Source organism: Mchenga conophoros, linkage group LG9, assembly GCF_057382185.1.
Source record: "Mchenga conophoros isolate Kocher_MC1m ecotype Shallow Benthic linkage group LG9, M_conophoros_male_GT1.1, whole genome shotgun sequence".
Lineage (NCBI taxonomy): Eukaryota > Metazoa > Chordata > Actinopteri > Cichliformes > Cichlidae > Mchenga > Mchenga conophoros.
The window spans coordinates 26,925,249-26,949,216 of record NC_140534.1 but is presented as its reverse complement, the minus strand read 5'-3'; the positions used below and the strand labels follow the sequence as shown (position 1 = coordinate 26,949,216).

At 41.2% G+C, this 23,968-nt stretch overlaps 1 protein-coding gene across 3 annotated transcripts in view; it reads right to left on the bottom strand.

The window, feature by feature from the left end:
* Positions 1–23,968, bottom strand: part of dok6 (docking protein 6) — a 58,420-nt gene that overhangs the window by 3,863 nt on the left and 30,589 nt on the right. The window contains exons 1-8 of one of the 3 annotated variants that reach the window (XM_085287297.1): positions 21,711–21,849; positions 20,552–20,659; positions 14,708–14,822; positions 10,962–11,081; positions 9,205–9,394; positions 8,680–8,818; positions 7,519–7,624; positions 444–476 (exon numbers count right to left, since the gene is read on the bottom strand). In XM_085287297.1, the coding sequence (XP_085143423.1) occupies positions 444–476; positions 7,519–7,624; positions 8,680–8,818; positions 9,205–9,394; positions 10,962–11,081; positions 14,708–14,822; positions 20,552–20,659; positions 21,711–21,776 (877 nt within the window). In that variant the 5' untranslated portion in view covers positions 21,777–21,849. Of the gene's footprint in view, positions 1–443; positions 477–7,518; positions 7,625–8,679; positions 8,819–9,204; positions 9,395–10,961; positions 11,082–14,707; positions 14,823–20,551; positions 20,660–21,710; positions 21,850–23,968 lie in introns of those variants that run through there. The other 2 variants (XM_085287295.1, XM_085287296.1) reach the window with 2 other exon arrangements.

Sequence of the window (23,968 nt, the reverse complement as noted above, 5' to 3'; positions counted from 1 at the left end):
TGCTGAAATGCTTCTTAGCAGATATGACTTTAAGCTGTGCAAACCATTTGTTATACAGAGAACACACACATACCAGAACCCACGCGCACAGCCAGCAGCACCAGATATCATGGTACCCAAAGGGAACTGGGATCAGACACGCTGCCACTTCACCACAACGCGGAATATAAAACATGACCCAGTCAACCTGGCAATCAATGTCAATTGTGAGCGTACATCAGTACCACAGAGACAGAAGTCTTGTTTTAAAAAAATGGAGGCATGTAAAAAAGAAAAGATGCACAAGTTAAAGAAAGATACTGAGAAGGGAAAACACAGAAAAGGCATTTTTCCTGTGCGAGTTCAGGGAACAGCTTGCAGGAGGAAGCACAGAGGGGCCTGTGTGGGTGTGAGGATGAGACCAACACAGCATCAGCCATAACAGGTGAGTCATACATACACACCTCTGTCTGCTAGTCTTTCCTTTCCACCACTCCCTGAAATGAAGGAAAAGAATAGCATAAGGCTCTAGCTTAAGGATTTAAATGTAACAGTGTCCATGCTGTAGGAAAAGGGGGGAAAAAAACCCACTGCAAGTTTTAAAATGAGGGGGTGGAGGGGGGTGCACTTTGTCTTTCCTCAGCGTTGTACTTAATAGATTGCTGCAATGACTGGTGCGCAACCAGGCATATCCTTTTCACATCTTTGCCAAGACAATCCTTCTCCTCAACCAAGGCCAATTTAGACTGGGTGAGGGAAAAAAAAAGGTGGGGGGCGGCAGGGAGCCCAGAGCAGACAGAGAGGGCAAAGTGGATCTCATTATCTCCTCAGTGGTAAACAGTGGTGTTTGTTGTGCGGTGCCAGACCCCTGACGAGAGCCACGCTTTCGTAAAGCAGACACTCTTACAAGATAAATAAATAAAATAATAATAATAAAAAGCACTGAGAGCGATGATGGTGTCAGCATCTCCTCTCTTCGTCTATCCCTGTGAGAAGCAGACAGTGATTTGTCAGTGCCTTTTCATTACCAGGGAAGGTCATGTCATTCTATCTGGCCTGGGGTGGCAGCTGCTGGGCCGGAGCAGACAGTACAGGCAGGGGAGGGCCCTCTCACACACTGACAGAATAGCAGAGCCGGATACAGAGGCCGTTTTTCACGTGTGTGTGGACACACGCATGCACCTTTCTCCACCTTCTTTCCTTAAAGTGCAACAACGCAGATGGCATCCTAGAAACAGCTGTAACCAGAGAAACCCGGGCTGAACGTACCACAAACATGCACGGCTGCGTCTCCTGGGCAGTAAAAAGCCGCTGGGGTAACGACAGGCTGTAAGTGATAAAATATCAATCTGATCCAGCCTAGAGACTAGGTCGCTAATTTAAGCTTTGATTCATATAATGTGCGGTGACGTCCACCAAGAAGAAAGAAACTAACTTTTACCTGCAATAAATTTTTCATGGGGTTCAGTTTTTGCATTTACTATACATCTACAATACTTCATGTTGCCTGTCGCAGATAAGACGGGGTTATCGTCTTGTCCCTTTGATACTTGCTACCTCTCGGAAAAAATCCCCTCGCATCGCACCCGGCCGATCAAACTGGGTACAGCTCTCTATTTCATTAGAATTGCTAATGCTACATCACTAAACTACAGAGCACAATAAAATGCAGGCGTGAGAGAGAGAAAGACGGCGTGCAGGCGAAACATGCGCGCGCACGCACACAAAAATGGGAACACGCCAAAACACAAGCATCCCCGTCCCTTTCCTTCCCAGTATTAGAGTTGGTAATCGAACCATTTCCGACAGGTGTGGCGCCTCGCTTTTTTTCAACTCGGAAACTTTAAAGTGCACTTCCTCTGCATCAGCAAACTCGGAGGACACGGCAGTTTCACCGAAACCCAAAAGAGTGAATAACATTAGAGTAAAGAGAGTAAACCAGCGGTATAAACCATAACCTGTCTCAGTATGACGTATCTTGTGAAGATGAAAACACCAATCTAAGGTCATATTTAAAAAAGCTGAATGCTTTGATGGGGCTGGATTTAGTTGAAAACGGATGAAAAGCTCTCTTTCCTTTTAAACAAGATGCATTTTAGCATTATCTTTGTCAGTTACAGCAAACAAGGCTTTTGGGATGTGTTTTTGAGACAATTCCAGCTCAGTAAAAAGCAGATGTTAAATATATTTGAATAAAAGAGTGACACTACTTTTACTGCCAAGTCCACACATTTACTGACACAAAGAAATAAACAAATAGGTGAATAAACCTCAGCGGGGGGGGGGGGGGGACTGTGTTCCTTAATTATTCCACCGGACCCGCAGGGTATTTGAAAGCAGCCCGAGCATGACTCAGCAAATTGACTGTGCTGATTGGATATTCATCATGCACAGAGTGATACAGCCAGGAAGCAGACACAGCCAGCTGTATCATGGTCCAAGAATCTGACTTCCTACCTATATTAGGATCCAAATTATTATTCTGGGAGCTAATAGCATAATTATTAAAAAAAGAAAAACTCACAACCTGCAGCCATGTCTACTGAGGGTGTTTAAATCTGTCTGTGTACTGAAAGACAGACTGTTTTGAGCTTCTAAGATATTTTTAGGCACCGATTTCAACTTAGTCTGATTTTTAAAAATATTGTTAATTAACAGTGATAACTACATAATGAGTCAGCTGCAATCTGGGAACCCATTGGCTATTGTCTGATGACTCAGTCCCTTGGAACGAGTGCCAGCATTTCAGAGCTTCCGGTGTAGCCAGCAGATATCACGGCCAAGATATCTCGTCCATTGTTCATGAACGCAGATAATTCTTTAAAAAAAAGCAAGAAACCCCCCAAAGGTTTCAAGATGTTATTATGGAAAATTTAACTGTTGCTTTGCTCTTCTGCATTCAGGGAAACAACAGGGTTGGTTCCTTGCATGCAATCAGAGTCTGATTACATGTTATATATATGGATCATAAATCGTGTTCCGTATTTTGCATATTCATATTCAAACCTTTGTTTATAAAGACGCAACCAAGCTAAGCTGTGTGTTTAGCTGTTGAATAGATGGTTGAAAACAGATTACTCAAAGTAGTGGATGCCATGTCTGCTGCAGTGGCCTCTTTTAGTAAGAATTTTGTTAACAAATCAAAGACAGTTTTGTTCTGATCCCCCCATGAATGGATTTGGTGGCTCTGTAATCCTGTTGTGGGGCATTTTTCCAGCATGGTTTCTTCCAGGGGTCTCAAATCTGGAGTTCTTGTGCCCATCTCCATTTCTCTGATACGACTATGGTACCGAAGAACAGAATTTCTAAAAACATTTTCCTTTAATTCATCATCACTTAAAATGGTTCTTTCCAATGGGGAAAAAAATGTGGATTTTTCACACTGATTTTGTTTTTGTTACTAAAACGTGCGTTGCATTCTGGGTCTATCACTCAGTGCATTATTGTTTTAAATTTGCTGAACCTCAGTAACGCTGGATGTATACACATACATGTGTAGTACTGAGTCCATCTACTTATGGATTCCAAGTTCAAAAGGTCATGGAGGAAAACAGATGATTTATCAGTGGACAGACCTGTTTCCTTTACTGCTGCTGCTTATGCCTGAATTACACTCTATATATAGAGCCTATGATGTAGTCCACTGGTATCGCCGCTTTTATACCTGTCGTCGATAGCAACATGTGATTACATTTCTAGCTAGGTTTATATTTGGTCAAAGCGTGGGGTTTAAAGAGGGCATGCCTACGGCACAGATCTAACAAGGACATAAAAAAAACGATTACCAGCACGCTTTATCAGTAACTAGAATTTAAACTAAACTGAAACCAGCCTTTTTATCATCACTTTTTCTATTCGACTGCTATATGTTACAAAAGTACAGGCTAGTTTTAATTTGATTCACTGGGACAAAGAGTGCAGTGACTGGTTTTTTTTTTTTTTTTTAAGTGCTCAACATGTTAATAAATATTTTGTCCTGCTCTTCAAAGTTTTTCCAGTTTTATTAGTAAAAAACTCTTTTTTTGGTAAAATGATTTCATAGATAACAAATGACAAATTAAAGTTCCAAATAATCATAAATATCCCACTGGATGTGGTAAAGATTTAAATTATTTATCCCTGAATTATGGTTTGCAGCTTCATTCAGATTTTGGGGGTCAACAGTCGCTCCAAAATGTGTCTTGAGAGTAAATATTTTCAAGAGAGAAGGGTCAGTGCATCAAATCATTATGAAGCTGCTAAGCTTGAACACATTTATACCCAGCTATGTAGAGAGTGGACAGCAGGTGTGATGAGCATAAAGATGTTATGGCTTCACAGTTATCAGATCTTAATCCAGCTGAACATTTACGGGCGATTCAGGAAAAATGATGTTCATTCCTCCAGCTGACTTCCAGAGACCTTCATGAGAGTCAGTGGGTCACCTAACAAATTACTTATACACTGTATGTTGATTTTTCCTTTAATTTGTTACCTGGCTGTAGCAATCAATTGTTAAAACCAGTTGAACAAATTTGGAACATGTCAATGAAAGGATGCTTTGACCTCCAGGGAGGTGCAGGCCTGCCAATAAGGAATCAATGCAATTAATGTGCGAGGCCGTCCTCATCCATGTCTTACAGCCATGTTAAGCGAATCACCACCCCGCCCCGTCCGACATCCCAAACATCCCATGTCGCAACAGGACTTAAACTCCCGTCACTCCCCAGAACAACCTCGTTGTCCTCTTCGCCTGACGAGACCTCAAACGTCCTCAAACACACTGATGCATTCAATTTATTCATGGAAAGGGTGGAGAGATAATAGCAAAGCAGAATGTGCACGAGCAGAAGGTGGAGGGTTGTTCCAAACGTGGACCGACATGCAGAGAAAGTGTGGGAGGACCAGTGGATATGCCAAGGTGATGGATGAGAGAGAAGCTCCTCTGCTCACCAGAGTTTGGAGAGGAAGAGTTTAAAAGGAGACTTTACAGTGACTGAGCTTATAAATAATGACCCCAAGGTGGAAGCTTCTCCGTTTAGTGTATATGAGTAAAAACATGTTGATGTTTGGAATGGAAGACTTGCGTTTTGCTTTTAAGCTTATCGGCCACAATTAAATGATAATGAAAAAAAGAGAAAAAAAAACACCCCAGCCTTAGCTTTTCAAAAGAAAATTATGACGTCAGAGCGACTTCCATCTTAGCCTGGCTTTCTGTTTAGCTCTATCAGTGAAAGCCAAAAGGCCCATAATCCTCAGATAAGTCTACTAATCAACTAATACCATGGACAGAGCATAATCGCATCAGCTCACTAATCACCTTTCTGCCTCTGGTCTACATCTAGACATTAAACACACACACATACACACACTCTCTTACTCCTTCTGAAGTATACGTGTACATTAAGTGCACACAGAGGACAAACAGGGCTGAGCTTGGACGCATACGGACCACCTGCTGCATTATTAATGCACTCGGTTCGAGACGCTCTCGCTTACTCGCACACGTGCGCAAACACGAATGTGCTTTCTTTCACAAATCATTCTTGTCTTTTATACTGTAATTTAGATATGCTTGTGCGTCTCTGCTTTTAGTTATCAAAGAAAAAGACATCCTCAGAGAGCTCAGAACATCAGTCAAATTCTTAGGAGGGTGTGAACGGGGATGGAAATCAAGAACAGGTTCCAAATAGTCAAATCCACCGGAAACCTCCAAGCTCGCCGATTCCTTTTTAATCAATGCCGCCGTGTTTTTCCGACAGCTGCGCATCCCAAAACAGTCACGTCAAACTCGTGGCAATGGAGTGAGTCACAAAGCCTTTTTTTTCCTGCTGTGTTTCTAGACTGAGATAACACAACAGTTGGGTTGACACTGAAAACCTGCGTAGGCCTATATTTTTTTTTTCTTTTCCAAGCACAGAATATTGAACAGGAATCAACTGAGAATGGGTGAATAATCAGATCCATATGTAGAATCAATCGAGTGTTCTCAATATTCAGGTGTGAGCCGCTCTCCTGGGCGTATGTGCACTGGGTTACATTTTAGCCTGTAGTAGATTTGCTTTAATGTTTGTACTGCATCGCCCAGCTTCTTCTTCTCCCGAGCCTCAGCTGGTCAGCCAACATGACATTATCCTGGAGGATACCTTCACAAACTCGAGAATTCATTTTCCGCACAATGACGGCGAGCCGTCCAATCCCCGAGGCGACAAAGAAGATCCAAATCGCGATGCCCCCCTTTTGCTTCAGTTCACCTTTTGATGTTTTCATGTTGGCATGCAGGGCCTTTTCATGCTATACATAGTGCAACGTGTTCTTCCCAAACAATTTAAGCTTAGTTTAATTAGCACACAAAAGATTTTTCAGGTGCAGTACAGCATGAAGGAGCTTTGTGGCAACTTAAGGTGTGCAGTGATGTTCTTTTTTAAGCAACTTGCTCTGTTGCGTTCTGCCAAGGACACCGTGCAGTCTTTCCGCTTGATTTGCATACGGCAGATTCACAAAGTGGAACAGAGATGTTAACCTAAAGCCTTTTTTGGGCTTCTTTTTTTAAGTCTCTGAGCTTTTGAAGTTATCTATTTAGGCATCCACTTCTAGAGAGAAGCTAAAGAGCTAAATTATATCCATTTGTACTGACTTTGTTTGCGTGGAAGAAAGAAGATAACTTTGTAACATTCCCCAGCTTCATAAAAAATTTGCTATTTAAGATCAAAAGTCTCTAATATCCCTGATTCACACCATATATCATGTTTCATTGATTTCACTCCTGAATCCAATTAGCTTTAACTGATGCCATTATCCTAAGGGTGCACATTCTCTTTACAACCTAGTCTCATTTATGTATTAGATACGGACAAGAACAATAGCGCGCAGGCAATTCGTGATTATGCGATAAAAAATAATTTGTGTCATTAAGAAAACAGGAAGCGTCTCAGCTCCCAGCTCAGACTCAGGAGACAGAAACTCCTAGCTCGACTTGTAAGTTGTTGTTTAAGACAAAAGGACACGCTTTGAGATGAATATGGTTGTGAATTTCCTCTAGATATAAAAAAATAAATACATTTATTCATAGCTTAGATTATGATCTGACTACCTTAAGACAAATTTGAACCTAAATCTGGATATTTTCCATTATTGTTGGCTAATTTTTCTGTATGATTAAACTCAACAGGAGCCTAACATTTTACCAAAGATCTTAATAGCAAAGCGGAGAGAGCTCACCCGCTTGTGTTGAGTTTGTGACTATAAACATTGGTGCTTACACAGAGTGGAACTCATCTGCTTTCATTTTCTTGAACTCAAGCTTATCAGATGTGCATCAGATAAGGCTGAGTTTGCATGCCAGACATGAGATAAATGCAACTACCAGCCAATGCACGAGACACAAACAGTAATTTCTTTAAAAAGTACATATTTGTAAAAGTATATAGTGCTGAAATACACAGAGGTAAAAGCTAAAGCCATAACTGTCGTGTAATCCTCATTAGCAGTTTTTCAGTCTTGCCGGTGAGCCAAAACCCCAACCCGTGCATATGACAATTAGTGACTTCTTGTTTGTACCTTGGTAGCTGTACAGATCCCCCACGCTGGTCTGACGCGTGATGTGCTGCCAGTAGGCGCTGCGTGGCAGGGAGATGGACTTAGTTAGCGTCTCTCTGGAGTGGCTCTGGAACAGACAGAGAACGCATACAGTGTCTCTCACTTTTCTGTCACTCTCAGTCAGTCGCTCACAACAGGTGATATTGCTCTGCATAGTCAGTAAACAAACAGCATGGGTAATACAGCATATTAGAGACTGAATGGCATGTTTCTGCTATGAATGGCTGCGTGATGGGTGAGATGAACACTCGTTCGGGGTCCCCGTGTTGTTTTGCCAGGGAATGATGCGTTTTATATTTTTGCGTTCAACATGAAACCAAAGACTCCCGTCTAGAAAAAGCAGCTTGAAATACATTAAGTGTTGAAAAAAATATGGATTTACCCAGCAGTAAACATGCCATTTCCCCCATTCTGCTACATGAGCGGTCAGTTTTCTGTTGCTGAGCGTACATTTTATAGAGCTAAGGGTAGCTGCATTTGGAAAAGTTCCCAAATGGTGGGGTCCAGGAGCATGACCATATGGTCAAGGCTCATCAAACACTAGGCAGGCCTACATAAATAAAGAATACAGACGATAGCAGGGAGGATGGGAGGAAGGAAGAAACGCACGGGATGATGTTGTGGTGGAAGGAGGAAACCGAGGCCAAGACGGCGGGGTGTCAGAGGGCTCCTGGTCCAAAGCGGCAATACAGTACCTAGAGAGAAATGTGTGTTGTGTGTGTGAAAATCATGACCTATTGCCTGCTTTCTGCAAAAAGCCTCAATGAAATGCTCCTCAGATCAGCCTCAAACAGGCAGGGAAAGAGCTGCAGAAATACCAGAGGAAGAAAGGTGTTTTATTAAATTACAGTAATATGTGTCTAAGTGTGTGCACAGATGGAGTCTTTGTGTTTCTTCTGGCATCAATTTCAGCAGGATGCTTTAACTACAGAAAGCAAAGCTCACTATGTTAGTGATACGTAATTATTTCGACAACAACTTCATGTTGATACCAGCATTGATTATTAGCCGCTTGTTATGCTGGCGGTACAAGAAGGCAGTTGTCGGGCTTATCAAGTGTGGCTGGTGGATATAAGATAAACAACGGAAGAGAGAGAGAAAAAAAAAAAAGCACAAATGTACCTGGGAGCTCTTCTCCATCTCCTCCATCATCCTCTCATGCTGCTGGGCAATGGCCAGCGTGGCCGAGTGGACCCGCTGGTAGATCATCTCCCCCTCCCGCGTCTGGAACGTGAACAAACCCTCTCCTGTGTCACACATCCTGCGCCAGGAACACACACACAGAGACCCACTTTGATCGCACTCACTCTCAGATTGCTGATCTACAAATATGCATGGCTGACTGTTCAGTTACAGAGAGAGAGACACTATAATAGCCCGCTGGAGTCAAACACATAAACACATGCGTGAGTAGATACAGCACACAAACACAGACACACGCTCACAGAGGCACCTGTCACATCGTCGCCTGAAGGGCTCTGTGGCAAATGCTGATATCCTGGGATGTTTCGGATATCCGAAGTTGCTTTGTTGAAGTTTTTATAACCTTTCCAAAACTAAGTTTTTCACTCCCACTGCTAACATTTCAATCACACGTAAGACAACAGCAGGCATGAAATATTTGCATGCACGTACGCACACACGCACCTTCCGGACTCGAAAGTGAACCAGGTGGAGTCTCTGCCGTATCTGCGCAAGGAGCTGAGGGGCCACATGACGAGTTTGAGGCGAGCGTTGTGAATGTCCCACAGATAGATGTTTTCATGAGTGATCTGCATGGTGCACTCCCCGTAGATGTCCAGGTTGGGGGTGGGCATTAGGTACACGTTGAAGCGTTCTGAAACAATTCACAGCAGACTTACTTGAAGGTGGGATCCCACAGCGAAGAGTGCGGTTTAACTGAGCGTAGATGTGGGTTGTGTCATTCGCAACAGCAAATGGTGCTTTAGAGGGTGGATAAAATATAAGCCACATGAGGTGACTAGTCGGGGGCTGCGGTTTTGTTTAAATTTTAAAAAGGTTATGAATTATTATTATTGAAATATTGCAAGGTTACTGAACATGGCTTCTATCGCAGAAGTAGAGAAAAACTACGATGCAGAAGGCATTTTAAGCAGTACTTTACTGACTTCAACTGCAGTGGGTCTAACCGGCCATCCAGTGAGCTGCACCGGAATCAGTGAGCCAGATCTGCCCATTCATATTAAAGCATTTCTCTGAGGCAGGCAGACAGAGAGAGTCAGAGAGACAGTGTGGGGGGGGGGGGGGAGTCCTCCATGATCTAAATTAGTTCTCACTAATTACACTTAATGATTCAAAATAAGCCATGAGTCTGCAGTGGATAGAGAATGGCAGTGTCATGGTGTGGCGTATTTTTAGGGACAGTGAAAATGAACTCTGATCTAATTATCAGCCCCTGCTGTTTGGGGAGGGCTACTAATTGAAATTGCAGGCTAAAGCCTTTTGTTTCATTCACTCAAAGAGGCAGCAGAGAGGTACGAGTTCAGTTAATCTCCATAACACTTTGCTGAAAGCTTTGTAGGAGCAACAAACAGCAGGATTTCTGCCACAGCTGAAGAGAGAGCGAGTGTTACAGTTCAACTGGCTCCCCACTCCCGGCACAGTCAAAACGTTTCGTATTGATACCGTAAACGAATGAAGCCAAGTTCATGTTGAGGAGTACAATTTCACTCTGCAGCCGCAACGGGATGTAATGGGTCGAAATGACGGCAGGTTCTTTTCAATTCCTCGCCCCCTTTTTTCGACTTTAAACTGCTCGTTTTTGCCTGTTGCCTTTTCGATTTCCTCCGCGACTTTACAAATTACACAGGGAATGAGTTCCACTGTGATAGCAGAGCCCTGTTGTCTCCTCTCTTTTCCATTTTCATTTCCTGTAAGTGGAATATGTGGGGAGGCACATTTTTTTCACATGGCTTTAGGAGACATAATCTCATCCATCTCTGTGACAAGCTTCATTATGAGGGAAGCCAGTGATGCACAGCACTTCTCATTAGGCCTGGAACAGAGCCCCGGCCGCAGCCTGTGACTGACCTGTGCTCGCTCACACACACACACACACACACACACACACACACACACACACACACACACACTCTTCTGAAGTCTTAAGTTGAACCCTTGTGTGTGCTAATGTAAGTATGGGCTGTAACATGGGACATCGAATCAGGTATTGGCAAAAAAAAGAAAAAGGCCATTATTAGTCCGGCCTAATTGGACAGCGGCTGTTCTCCATTCACCTAACCCTCTGAGGTCTTAGTTGCTTTAACACATAAAGGCCTGGACTGCATCAGCTAACTGCTCGGTGGCAGGCTGAGTGAGCGAGATTTACCCTGAATGGCTGTCTGTGTTAGCCCCGTGTTAGCAGGGACTAATTGGGCACTCACCGTTCTGCTCCCGCTGCACCCCCGCTGCTAACAGGTCTGGCTCTCCCAGGCTGATGTCATTGAGACGGCTGCCCAGGCACTCCATGCACAGCAGCTTACACCATTCCTCTGCATCCAGCTCTGCACACAGTAGCACAGCATAAAGGAATGTCCACCATTAACCACACACATACACGACAACACATACTGTACATGTTACACATACGAAATAAACCATCCATGGAATTTCAGGAGTAATGCGTTACATGCACAAGGCAACAGTACAGCAAACAGTGAAAGGACTGGGGGGGGGGGGGGATCAGTCTGATTGATTTGGTGCAGATTAAAAAAGGCAGTGGATTCTGTCCAGATGAAGACGGGGTTTCTCCTCCATTATCTGCCAATACTCAGCTCTAAGGCTATAAAATATAAGTAGCACAGCTAAAACAATATGGCCAGAGTAAATCTGAAACTAGCGATAATCTACTCAGGTAATCAATAAGCTATTTCCCAAATTGGAGAAGGAATTTTGCTTGTTAGCTGGAAAGGAAATACATTAATTCAACTTTTTTTTTTTAAGTTTTATACTCTCTTTCCCTTCAGACATAGTTAGGGTGAATGTTTCCACCACAATAAGCAATCAAACATATAACCTGGCTATAGAGTCATATTTAGTGTAGAAAGGCAGTTTACAATCATTTTGCATTTTCCAAAATAAGGTTGTCAAAATTAGCATGAATGTGTAACACATCAGATGGCTTTTACTTTGAAAAGGCTAATGGACCGCCCTGCAGTGCCTCTGATTGGGTTGTGTTTAGCAGGTTAAGTGGATGCATGACTCACAAGGAACAACAATTGGCTGGAGGAGTGAATCAGAGACGCAGCAGGTCCAGAGCCACAGAGTAAATGACTTTTTCCCTCGTGGTATTTTAATTTCCACTAAAGGAATAATTGCTGCTTTTTGTTCCATTTCATTGTTTTATACATGCAACATTCATCTTCTATATTCCTACATAAACAGTCCTTTAAAGTGCAAAATGTTTGGATTTGATTGAAATGCAACTCCAGGATCTCGTCTCTCTTTACAAGTGTGCACATGAGCACCTTAGTAACGTGACATTATTATTTTTTCCAAACCCTTGTTACTACCTCTCTCAATGAGAAATTAAGAATGTATCCAAAATGCTGAAGTTAAGATTTGAGGGCTCTTTTTTTACCATTTCTTTTTTATTTCATTCCTACAGAAAGCAAATTAAGGTACCGCTTTAAGTGCCGCTGAGGTTTTACACAGAATCATCTGATCCAATAACTCCCTGAAATGCTGTAATGAGGTGAGCTAACCAGCTGTATTCATATTTAATGTATAGGTGGTATTAATAGTCTCCAAAGGTGCCTTAGCAGGACACCTTTGGGGGCACATGGGGTTACGAGTCTTGTGTTGGGGCTTTAACTTCCAAATTTATGTTTAGTAACATAGAGCCACAGTGAATGAGCATTGTTGGCTAATTTTGAGAAATTTAGGGAATTAGGACAATTATTGTTTCCTTCCAAAACAACAATCTTGGATTAAGGAAATGAGCTGCGTGGAAGAAGTTGCGCCTGCTACGGATGAAAGTCAGAAACGAAGCAGAACATTTATTGTGAGACAGATTTTTTAATTTAAGGCTAAGTGGAAACAAATGATTTCATGAATCAAATCTGGAAGTCTGTGTGGCAGTGTGTTACGTGTGAATACCAATTTTCCTTCCTGTTAAGTCAGAAAAATTGTGTTTACAGTGCAGAAGATTTCCAATTGTCTTACATGAACGTTTGGTGAAAGTCACTGAAGTGCGAAATGAGGCAAACGCCAGAGTTGTTTATCTTTCTGAAGCTCCCTGGCCCTGGAGAGCACTGGGATTTGTAACTATGGCCACTCATGTGTACAGAGACACATGTGCAAGTGTGGGAATTCTACCATGTTTCTGTGTTTGCTTACGAAAAAATCCTCATGCACTCGTGTAAAATGCGAGAGAACATTGGCGTGTCTTCCTGGCGTATTTGCCGCCATTGCAAGACAACCTGTTTGTCAGCTCAGCTCTGACAAGCATTGTCAATGGGACAGATCTACATTACTCTGCAGGGTGAAGGAAAGGTCTGCTGCTGCCTGGAGCGTTTCATTCACACATACAAAAAAGAGAAACTTTGGAGCCACACATTTACAGGCAGCACCAGCAGCTCTGAATTTGAGCTCTTTCCTCATGCCTCCCCAGATTCAGCTTTTCTCATTCAGTTGCCATGGCCTTCTTGGCCTCTAAACTCCCACACTTTTTAAGGCCAGTGAGTGGAAAATCAGCTAAGCAAACAGTTCATCAGCACAGAAGCAACCTTGCAACTCCATGTGCCATGCATGAAGAGATGTTGCGGGAGGATGTCTCAGTGTGGAGGTGTGCTGTGGAAAAGGATGGATGTGCTGGCAAGATGAAGCTGAAGTGACAGTATATGTGAGAATCAAATCAAAAGACAGTCGAGCTTTCTTTGTATTTCCTGTTTCGGGAGAAGGTGCCGTTATCCAGACAAATGCAAAATGTATATCCACTTGTATACGTGCTGTCAGGCCCCATTCGGCTGTGGAATTTAAAGAGTTGGCACACTTGACAGGATTCTCATCTCTTCAGGTCATGCTCATCTCTCCTTATGTGCATATTTGTCAGATGCACCCAAAGCTGTCAGGAATTTTAAATGATTTTTCCTTTGTTCCATCCTGTGTTTCCTCAACAGCACACCAAACAACACGGTACTGCTTAGATGGAGGCATAAAATGGTTATTTTTAAAAAACTAAAATATCAAGAGAGCTTCATGAGACCTAATTATCTGCTTTTTCTCTTTGCTTTTAAAAAACAGTGAACATCCAATTATTGGCACATTTGTATGAATGCCTTAAGAAATGACTGCACTTTAAAAATGCCAGTTTTTAAATCCATACACTCACTGTTGTTGCACTGTAGAAAATAGGCAGCATGCCAAATTTAAATCTGATACAACCTGAACCTCTTATTTACAGGATGCCACATTTTTGCTAATTTCCACAAATTTAACACTTGTGGATATCATGTGATGCAAGAGAAATGAAGGATATCAGATGTGGAAGGTTGATGGTCAAAAAAGGGGAAAAAGACACTCATACGGTGGTGTGAGAGGACTGATCTAGCAGAGGAGAGAGTTAAGATATGAGTTCACAACTCTCCATGTCATATGCGAATATTTCCAAATGCACACCTGCAAGAGTGGAGTTAAGATGTTAAGTAAGGTGCATCCACCTTACCTAACCCTCTGCTTTCAGCTTTGCACAAAAAACACATCCGTGTGCAGATCCAGAGCCTTCTTTGCTGTCTATCCACGTATTAGAAACAATCTGTATTGTTACAGTCTATAATTGAGTTGAAACACGCCGCAAATTATGCCCGATATCAGTTTTCATACCTGCACTATGAAAATCAATATTTCGGAACAGATCCTCCCACTTCTTAATATAGCGGCAAATGAGCATCACTTGGCTAAACTCCAGTTCTCCGCTGCCTCCCTCATCTCACTCATTCTATTTGTCTTTCTCCTTCAACCTCTCACTTCTCACTCTCCTTCCACTTCTCGTCAAACTTTTCAAAAAAAACACGCCGCCAGTCCTCACCTTACACCTACCGGCGTATTTATAAGAAATGACACTTGAAATTGGTGCTGTCCTTGCTCCGAAGTGGCTAGAGAAAAAAAAAATAGTAATTTTGATTTTTACCTGATTCGCAGGCGAATGTCTTGGACGTGTCATCACAGAAGATGATCGCCACAGCATGCTTTTTTGTCTCCCGTGGCATCCGGGTAATGTTCTTGATGTTATGGAGCTCAGTGATCTAAAAAGAGAGTGTGGCAGGAGGATATTGCCTTGAATGAACACAGCTACCAGCAGCAGCTGCAGCAGCATGGTTTAATTGCAGCCTTGCACAGCTTTGCTGAAATTGCAATAGCAGTTAGAGGCTTAGCATTAAAGGGGTGAATTAAAACAAAACAAAACAAAAAAGGGCGATGGGGGTGATCTTAAGGGATACATAAACAGAAGTAGTTATTCGGCTGATTACAAAAAGTATCTTAAAACAGAAAGAAATCACACGCAGTGTCAGCTTCCTGCATCATAAAGCCTGCTGCAGCGTGATGTGTAAAATGTAAGTATGTTATTTATTTTAAAGGCTCCCCTATGAATAAACATGACCCGGTGCTCTTTCGGTATACACAGCACATCTATTGTTCATCTCCTCAAAGCTGCCCTTCCAGTCAATAGACAGGAGCGCGATCATAAGCATCTAAATCACTTTACCAGGAGATTGATTGAGCAAATGAAAAAAAGAGAAGATTACATTTAATTAAATATAAACCGCATTTACAGGCCATTTTGTTCAACAGTCTTCTCTGTGTTCACTCTGCCTAGTAGATAAGACCCATTGTGTAGTCCATTGTGTGCTAACTGTGGGCAGTTTGCCAGACTGTTGGGAATGAATTAGCTGGGCTCCCTGTATAGTACAGCTTGACTGTTAAAAGTTAAGGGACCAGACCTTAGACACACACAGGATATGTGGACTTGAGATTTCTGTTTGATAATATTAGATTTAATGCATTTGCCCCGAAATATTGAACTTCAACTGGAAATACAACAGATGAAGAAGTAAATCAGAGGCTACAATACTGAAAGATAAGAAGTGCTTTGTTTTTTGTCCCGTTTGTTTATTTTTCTTATCCCCTCTCAAAGATGGTATCTAAATATTTCATATGAGATACGGTATGAATTTGTCCTCGGGCAGGCAATTCATAACTGACACAAAGTAAGCGTCAACGCTGGGAATTTCTAAGCAGTGAATGTCACCAGCCTCTCATCTCTTTCTTTCCCTGTTTGTGTTTAGTGTGTAACTGCGCATGTTTTAGTCTTTATCTGTGTGATGCGTGTGTGAAATGAAAGATTTGGGTGCATTCCCAGCCTGAGGTGCTTTAGTCCAAGCATAGTGAATCATTTCTGATGAGACCTATTTCCTCTCCCATTCTTTCCTCTTCATCTTTATTCATGTTTAGCTTTCATGCATAGCAGACATGAGGTGGAAGAGAAATCTCATGTTTGGAAAACTGGAACCCAAGTCATACTAGTGGCTCAGTGTAGTCTAACTTGTATGCTAAATAAAAGGTACCATCTTCTCTAAGTAGATTAGCCTACTAGCATGCTCATGTTTGCTAATTAGCATGAAACGTAAAGAGCGGCTGAGGTTAAAGAGAATGCAATTAGGTTTGCAGGTATTTTGAAGTTGAACTGTGAACTAAATTTAACAGAATTCCATCTAACAGCGGTCGACATGGGGTTAAAAGCTAGTTTTACAAGTGCCAGTGTTAGAGTAGAACAGCTGTTCTCCATCAAGTGGCTTCGTCTTCTAGCGGCTAACGATCTCTCCTGTTAAATCACAGTAAAGTACTGTTTATTGGTTTTCCAGCATGGAACTGTAATTTTACAGTGTTTCTGCTATAATCTAAAGCAGCAGTTTCCTATTGTGAAAATAATAAACAATAAAGTAACCAATGTTGGCTGGTTGAATATATTACTGTTGGCTCTCTTTCTGCAGTGTCCAAAGTGAGATTATTAATGTAAACTGTGTTGCAGTTGTACATTGCTCTAAAAAATAAATTCTTATTCTAAACATGTACTTGATCTTCAAGTCCTCATCCACCTGAATATACAGTACTGTGCAAAACAGGGAAGACTGTTAGTCATTTGAGCCACCCCTCATTTCTTTATATTTTGCTAGAAAAATGAACAACTGATGCTGTGATTTATTGAAACATTTGCAGCAAAATAAAAATATAAGACAAAAATAAGAGTTTATGCAGGTCTAACAAGCTTGACAGTCAATATTTGTTATGACCACCTTTGATCAACACAGTCTGAAACATTATTGTGATTTCTTTAGGTAGTCTTCAGAAATACCTCCTTGGGCTTTGAGGTTCTGCCTCTGGGGAGCCCAATCCATGACAGATAGTGTTCCCTTGTGTGTTTAGGTCAGCTTTTCTCATTTTTTACTCATTGTCAAGGACCCTTCTACTGAGACCACTTCTGATGAGACCTTGGGTAATAGTATATGGATCAACTGAAGGTCCAGAGCATCTCTCAGGTCCTGCGTCAGATCTTTACTCTATTTTTTTGCGGTTTCTTAAGGACAAGATTTTCAGTTCATCTTCTGTCAATAGATTTTTAGATCTGCCACTTCTTTTGTTGTCCTCTTGTCCACTTTCCCTACATTTTAAAAGAAAAAACTGCATGCCATGCTGACAAATATGCTAGGTTTTTAGCTAATAGCTCTTTGGAAAACAACTTGATGGTGTAAACATACAATTTTATCCCTTTCATAGCATGCTATGTGTTGCATTTTTCATAGTTTAAGCTAAAAAAAAAAAAACACCTTCAGATACCTTGGAGAACTAGTGCTCAATACAAGAACGGCTGGCTCCTTGGAAGTAAAATATAAAGAAAGGATGTGTGGCCCAAGACATTTGACTACAAAAAGATCATCTTGTGGTATTTGCTCCCTTCCCCATTTGCTATGCACAGGAGCTGAGATTCAACAATTTGACATCCGCCCTGATAACGGATGATTAAGCAAATCTTGATTATGGAGTTTCATAGCGAGCTTAAACTTTACGCCCTACCCACACATGCTACAGGATTTTGTTCAGATGAGATCTGGTTCTGATTTAACAGACATAAAATATGAATTTAGTCATACGGCTTTTGTATAAAAGTGCAACATAGTTTGTACAATAATTTTTGCTATTTTGACCAAATTGGAGGAACAACCAGCTGCACTAGTGAGGCTCAGTCTGCTCAGCTCTCCCTGCTTTGCTGGTTAGTTCCACATCCATGTGTACAAATTAGGCATTTAGCTACAGCTCCATCATTTCATGTTAACTGCTCCTGTCAGGACCTCAGGAGAGCTCAGGAAATGTAGCACAAAGGAGAACAACTTTTCAGAGAGCTAAAAATATTCAGGGACTTTTTACTGCGTGGACCAGTGCTCCTCAGACAGCAAAAACTGCACAGGGAGAGGGAGACGAGTGGGAGAGAGAAGAGGGAATGGAGAAAGAAAGGGAAAAAAAGCCAATCTCCTTTGTGTTGATTGTGTAAATCAGCCACCAGTGCAGCCTATTTCCCCCCAAAGCACTGCAGCGTTGAATGAAGCCCTCAGACAGGACCTTTCTTGATCTTTGTGGCGATGCATTACCAGGCGCACTGGTGCATGTGTGCACTCATCGCTCACTCCAGCACTGGGTGTATGAGATCCCTCTGGGAGGGGAGTTACAGCCACACAGGATGCCCCATGTGACAGCATGATGCAGTAGGCATAGAGATGTTTCATTCACAATACATGGCTGATACTGTAGCAGCAAAGCGAGCTAAGGAAATGGATCAAAACACCTACCTAGCTTGTATACAAGCTTTCTCAGACAGGAATGTGGAAAAAAATGTTAAATTCTACCAAAAATGAAAAATCTCACAGCTGACTCACAATCACAAGTAGTAAAGAGTAATAAATCTTCTCTCAAACATATTGCCTTATGAGAAACTGATGTCACAGTCCCCTATTATCTGCAGTTATCTCCCCTCATTATGATAAAACATAGTTCACAGTGCTACTCCTTTAACATCGTCTCCACTCACCATGATAATGAGCCATAATTGGAGTATTTCAAAAGGGCTTAAGAAGCAGGGAGTGAGATATTATACTCTGGATTATTACTTTCTGAAGGGAGGAAAAAGGCCCCAAAGGACAAGATAAAGTTACAAACTGTGTCTTAATAGATCCTTAACTTCATCATCTGAGGCCAATGGACAGAACTTAATACATCAAGATGAAAACAAGGCACAGTTGTGCACAACCATATTCCATAATCTTTTTATTCAGTGTAAAAAGCACCTTGTGAGTAATATACTCTTAAAAGATAAGCAGCAGATACTTTTCTTAGAAGTCGTGCTGGAAATTGAAAAAAATATACATATATCTTGAAAATCAGTTCACATGAGACTTTTACCAGAACATTTGTTTCTGTAGTTTGAAGAGGACAGGAGGATTTTAAGAGGACAGTTCCTGACATCTCATTTTTACTGGGGGACCACTTCCATCAGATTTTATCAGCTGAAGCAAATTAATTCCACCAATTGGCCAACCTGCAAAATGAAACTCGGCTGCCGTCTTGTAATTGTGCTCTGCATGTCAATGTCATCAGCATTTAGACAGTACCTTAGGCTGCTACATGAGGAGTCACACAGCAGGTTTAATCTTCTTTTGGGATTCAAGAGGACAAAGATCGGACAAACTTTTAGTTTCAAGGTCCTCTAATGACCTTAAATACCCACTGGGTGTTGCATATATGGTTTTCTATAGAGGCTACAGTTTCATCGACTTCAGTAGAGTCAAATACAAAGTGATGTCTAATGATTACATTAGACGAAAGGTCAGGGTGTTACTAAATCATCACGAATCATACTCTGGAGATTATGAATATTGATTCCTAATTTCACGGTAATGCGGTCACTACATGCTGCATTATCATGATCGACCAATGAACTGAGTGACATTGGCATCCTTAAACCTCACCACCCACAATGAGAATTTTCTCTCCAACACTGGGAATACCACAGCGTGGTACTGGTCCAGCACACAAAAAGTCAGCACTGTGTAAATAAATACAATGTAATATGTTACGTTGTTCAGAGTGACTATTGAGTACTTGTTTTGTTCATAATGTGTCATACAATAGAACAGAAAAGAACACACTCATGGCCACATGCCACTTTGTTAGCGTGGAAGTGAGTGGAGGCCCAAAATTAGCTAAAGTGAACCGTTGTGTTTCCCAAACCACAAGCCGGCAGCCTCAAAGAGGAAAGGATCAAAGCAGTAATGAGAAAGATTATGGAGATAAACATATTGGAAAACAATGTATCTAAAATGTGCTACATGAATCTGTTGCACCTGGTTTTGTTCAGTAAAATCTGTCAGGTAAAGGTGGAATCAGCAAAAAATGTTATCAGCAGGTCAAACTTGGAGGAAAATCAGAAACCTAATTCTGTTGAGAAAACTGCAATCGGTGCGTCTCTACAAAAATTATTTAATGATGTTTTAAACATCTTCAGATTTAAAGAAAATCCTTTTTGAGCCACAGATAAGGCCACAGATTTTCATATGAAAAAGTAATCCTAATCCCCACAGCTAAGAAGATGGATTATTTATTTCCTCTTTTAATCAGAAATGTTAAAATTCCCTGATCAATTTTAACATATTATTTTAAATATTTTGAACTCCTTGTCTTAACCTAAGACATTACACTGGGCTGGGAATATGAGGTTGTCATTTCATAGGGTGATGGACAGATTAATCAAGAAGTAACTGATAGATGATCACAACTCGTATTAATCACAGCCATAGGATCAAAATCACAATCAATTATGTTGATCTAGTACTCAATAATCATTTTATCTACTAAAGAAGACATCAAGACAAACAGTTAATAAAAAAGGAATGATGTTAGTGATGTTTTTGAGTCATTTGTTTACCTTGTGGAAGCTCCTGAAGTAGGCTGCCTTCTCATCTGGGTACTTCTCTAACCGCCGGGGTCCTTTACTCGAGGCTTTCTTGAACACCAGCCAACACCTCCGGAAGATCTGACAACAGACAACAAATATTATGGTAACCGCAGATATAAAACTACACCATCATATGAAAGTCAGACCAGAATAAAATCAACTAGATAGAAAAATTAGCAAGATGAGCTATCATCCTGGAATCAAAACATACTGTTAATGCCAATAAAAAAAATCCCAAAACCAGCAAAACGTCCAAGCAAAGTGAATAAATATATTAGTGAAGCTGTGGATATTATAAAAGGAAAAATAGATTGACCTCAGGGCTCATTCATCAAATTTAAAATTGGAAAGCGCTGACAAAAAAATCAATAACACTGATCCTTACACTGATTGCTGAATACTTAACCACTATGAATTCTGGGAAATGTTATTTTATTTGAGAATGAAAGGATCAAAATGAGGTCAAACACCTCAACACAGTAGCACTTGTGGTATGAAGAACAACTTTAACCTGTGACCTTTGCTGGGGTCACTCCGAGTGAAAGGACCACACAGGTTGCTAGCAGTTTTTCCACTGCGTAAATTAAGATTTCACTTGGATCAGTGGCAACTCCAGTAAGTGCATGCCTTGGATTTGTAATGTTGATATTTTATGGGTACAGAGGACATTCAGACATTGGACCTGCTATATTTAAGGATCTGTTATTCTCAATCCTCAAGCAAATTACCGATGAGATGCAGCATTGGGAAACATCTAATTAGCTTCATGTTGATGGTAAGATTATCTGCATTCCTCTGAAGAACAATATTTTAAATGCCCCTGAGCACTTTTTATGTCATAGCAATAAACATTCATGACGATCTATTGAAAAATATATGAAAAATATAATCCTGTAAAAATATATCTTCTTATTACTTGTTAAATAAGGGTATTCAACTTTCTGCATCAGATAAAGATGCTGAAATGTAGAGTAACAATAGTAGTATCTATCTAAAGTCATGCCAGACTACAGCAGCAAAACTGCGAGGTGTGCTGAGTTAAGCTAAAAGGCTGTTTATGAAATGAGTAGGAGGAATTTGTGAGTTGTTCTTCGAAAGGTTACATAATCTCACTGTAAACACTCCAAACCTGCTGCGCTGGGATTACGAAGGTGTCGTTTGGATCAGATTTATGACCGCCGGCAGAAAACAACATCCATCCAGCTGTCGTCAGATTCAGATTAAAATGTTGCTAAATCCTGTTGGGCGCACAGTTTGGTGACATAACCTTTTCACAGCAGAGCAGAGAGCAGATGGGGATAAAAGCAGATAAAAACTGTTAAATAACCAAGATAATTACTCATGGGGGGGAAATAATGGGAAAAGGTAATAATTTAAGAAATGAGTGTCCTGATGCCTAAGCTGTCAAAGGTGCTGTGCGGATAAATATGTGAGGGAAATGAAAATCAAATTAAAATGTTTTGGTGGAATCGAAAATCCTTTTTGAAATCCAAGATTCTGAATATTTTCATCCAATTATGAATAGATTTTCTCTGTGGTGCTCTGCTGTGCTTATTTATTTATTATCAATAAGCCAAATATGGCCTAAAACTGCCAGCGCTAAAGCTTTACTTTAGATTTTGTGCCTACACAAACACATATTGTTGCAGAACTTGAAATAAACAATAATGTATTCGAAACACTTCAAACTCAACAAATAACTTGTGTTCCTTAGAGTTTGCAAACTGCTGTTTAAGCATTGCAATTTTATAACTTAGTTTAAACTTGGTGTAATGTGATTGCAATTGCAGATAACTTTGGGCCAATATTCTCATGCAGAGACATGTACTGTGGCCCTCTCTGGTGTAGGAGATGACTGTGCATTATAGTGATTACTGGGGGTGGAGGGGGCTGAAAAGCAACAGTCATTATCTATGGAAGCTGGGACCTGGGATCTGACTACTAACCTTATATTTTCTCACTCCAAGAGGCTCTAAAAGTGTTTAACTATGATTTAAAAGTCTCATTTTGAGTTGGTTCCAATAATGGAAAGACTAAAGTTGTAGTAGTTCATCAGCTGTCATCAATAAGATAGTGAAGAAAGAAAGTCTTGGGTAAATAACTGTGTTTGAGGGAAAACAAAATAACTTAAAATGTATATATCGTCCTGATATTTCCTTGCTTTACTTGATGGGGTTTTTTTTAAATTATTTTTATATTTTTTTTTGTTTAAACGTGCATCCACACTACAGGCCATTTGCTTGGTGTTTATTCCTTGAAGCTAGCTGCTGGTTGCAACTAGATTGTCCAACTACATAGTGTATAGGTAACCCTCTATGTCACCGGTGGCCAACTCCAGGCCTCGAGAGCCGGCGTCCTGCAGGTTTTAGATGCGTCTAAAACACAGCTGGTAAATGTCTAAATTACCTCCTCAACATGTCCTGAAGTTCTCCAGAGGCCTGGTAATGAACTAATCATTTGTTTCAGGTATGTTGACCCAGGGTGTTATCTAAAACCTGCAGGACTACAGCCCTTGAGGCCTGGAGTGCCCCACCCCTGAATTAGATTGTCCAACTAGATAGTGCATAGGTAACCCTCTCGGGCAGGGGTGACCAACTCCAGGCCTTGAGAGCCGGTGTTCTGGGAATCTATCCTCCCTCACAAACCATCCTACCCGTTGTTTCTGCACATACGCTGTGCATGCGCGTAACACAAACCCCAAATTTACATCATTTTTTTAACCCATTGTGAATATTTCTTATGGTTAGGGTTTGGATTAGTCAAAAGTCAAATTATAATACAGGTAGGACAATTTGCAAGAGTAGGACGGTTTCTCGGAACACCAGCATCCTGCAGGTTTTAGATGCGTCCTTGATCCATCACAGCTGATTTAAATGCCTAAATTACCTCCTCAACATGTCTTGAAGTTCTCCAGAGGCCTGATTCAGGTGTGTTGACCCAGGGTGTTATCTAAAACCTGCAGGACACCGGCTCATGAGGCCTGGAGTTGGCCACCCCTGGTCTATGGTATTTACTGCCAGTCTGCACCTCAAGCAATGGTTCCATACGCATGAACTTGAGTGTCATCTCATTCATAATCCATAGGGTTTAATATGATGTCGTCCCATCCTTTGCAGATATAACAGCTTCATAAGGTTTAGGAGCATGTTTATTTGACCATAAACACATTCCAGACATGAAACTAATGTGAAGGCTACATAAGGTTTGGAGATCTGTGGTGAATGGCTCTGCAGAAAGTTGGTGACCTCTGCAAACTCTCTGATTTTACGTGGCCTACCACTTTATGACTGAGTTGCTATCATTCCCAGTCACCTCCACTTTGTTATAATACCACTAACAGCTGACTGTGGAATATTTAGTAGAGAGAACATTTCACGACTGAACTTG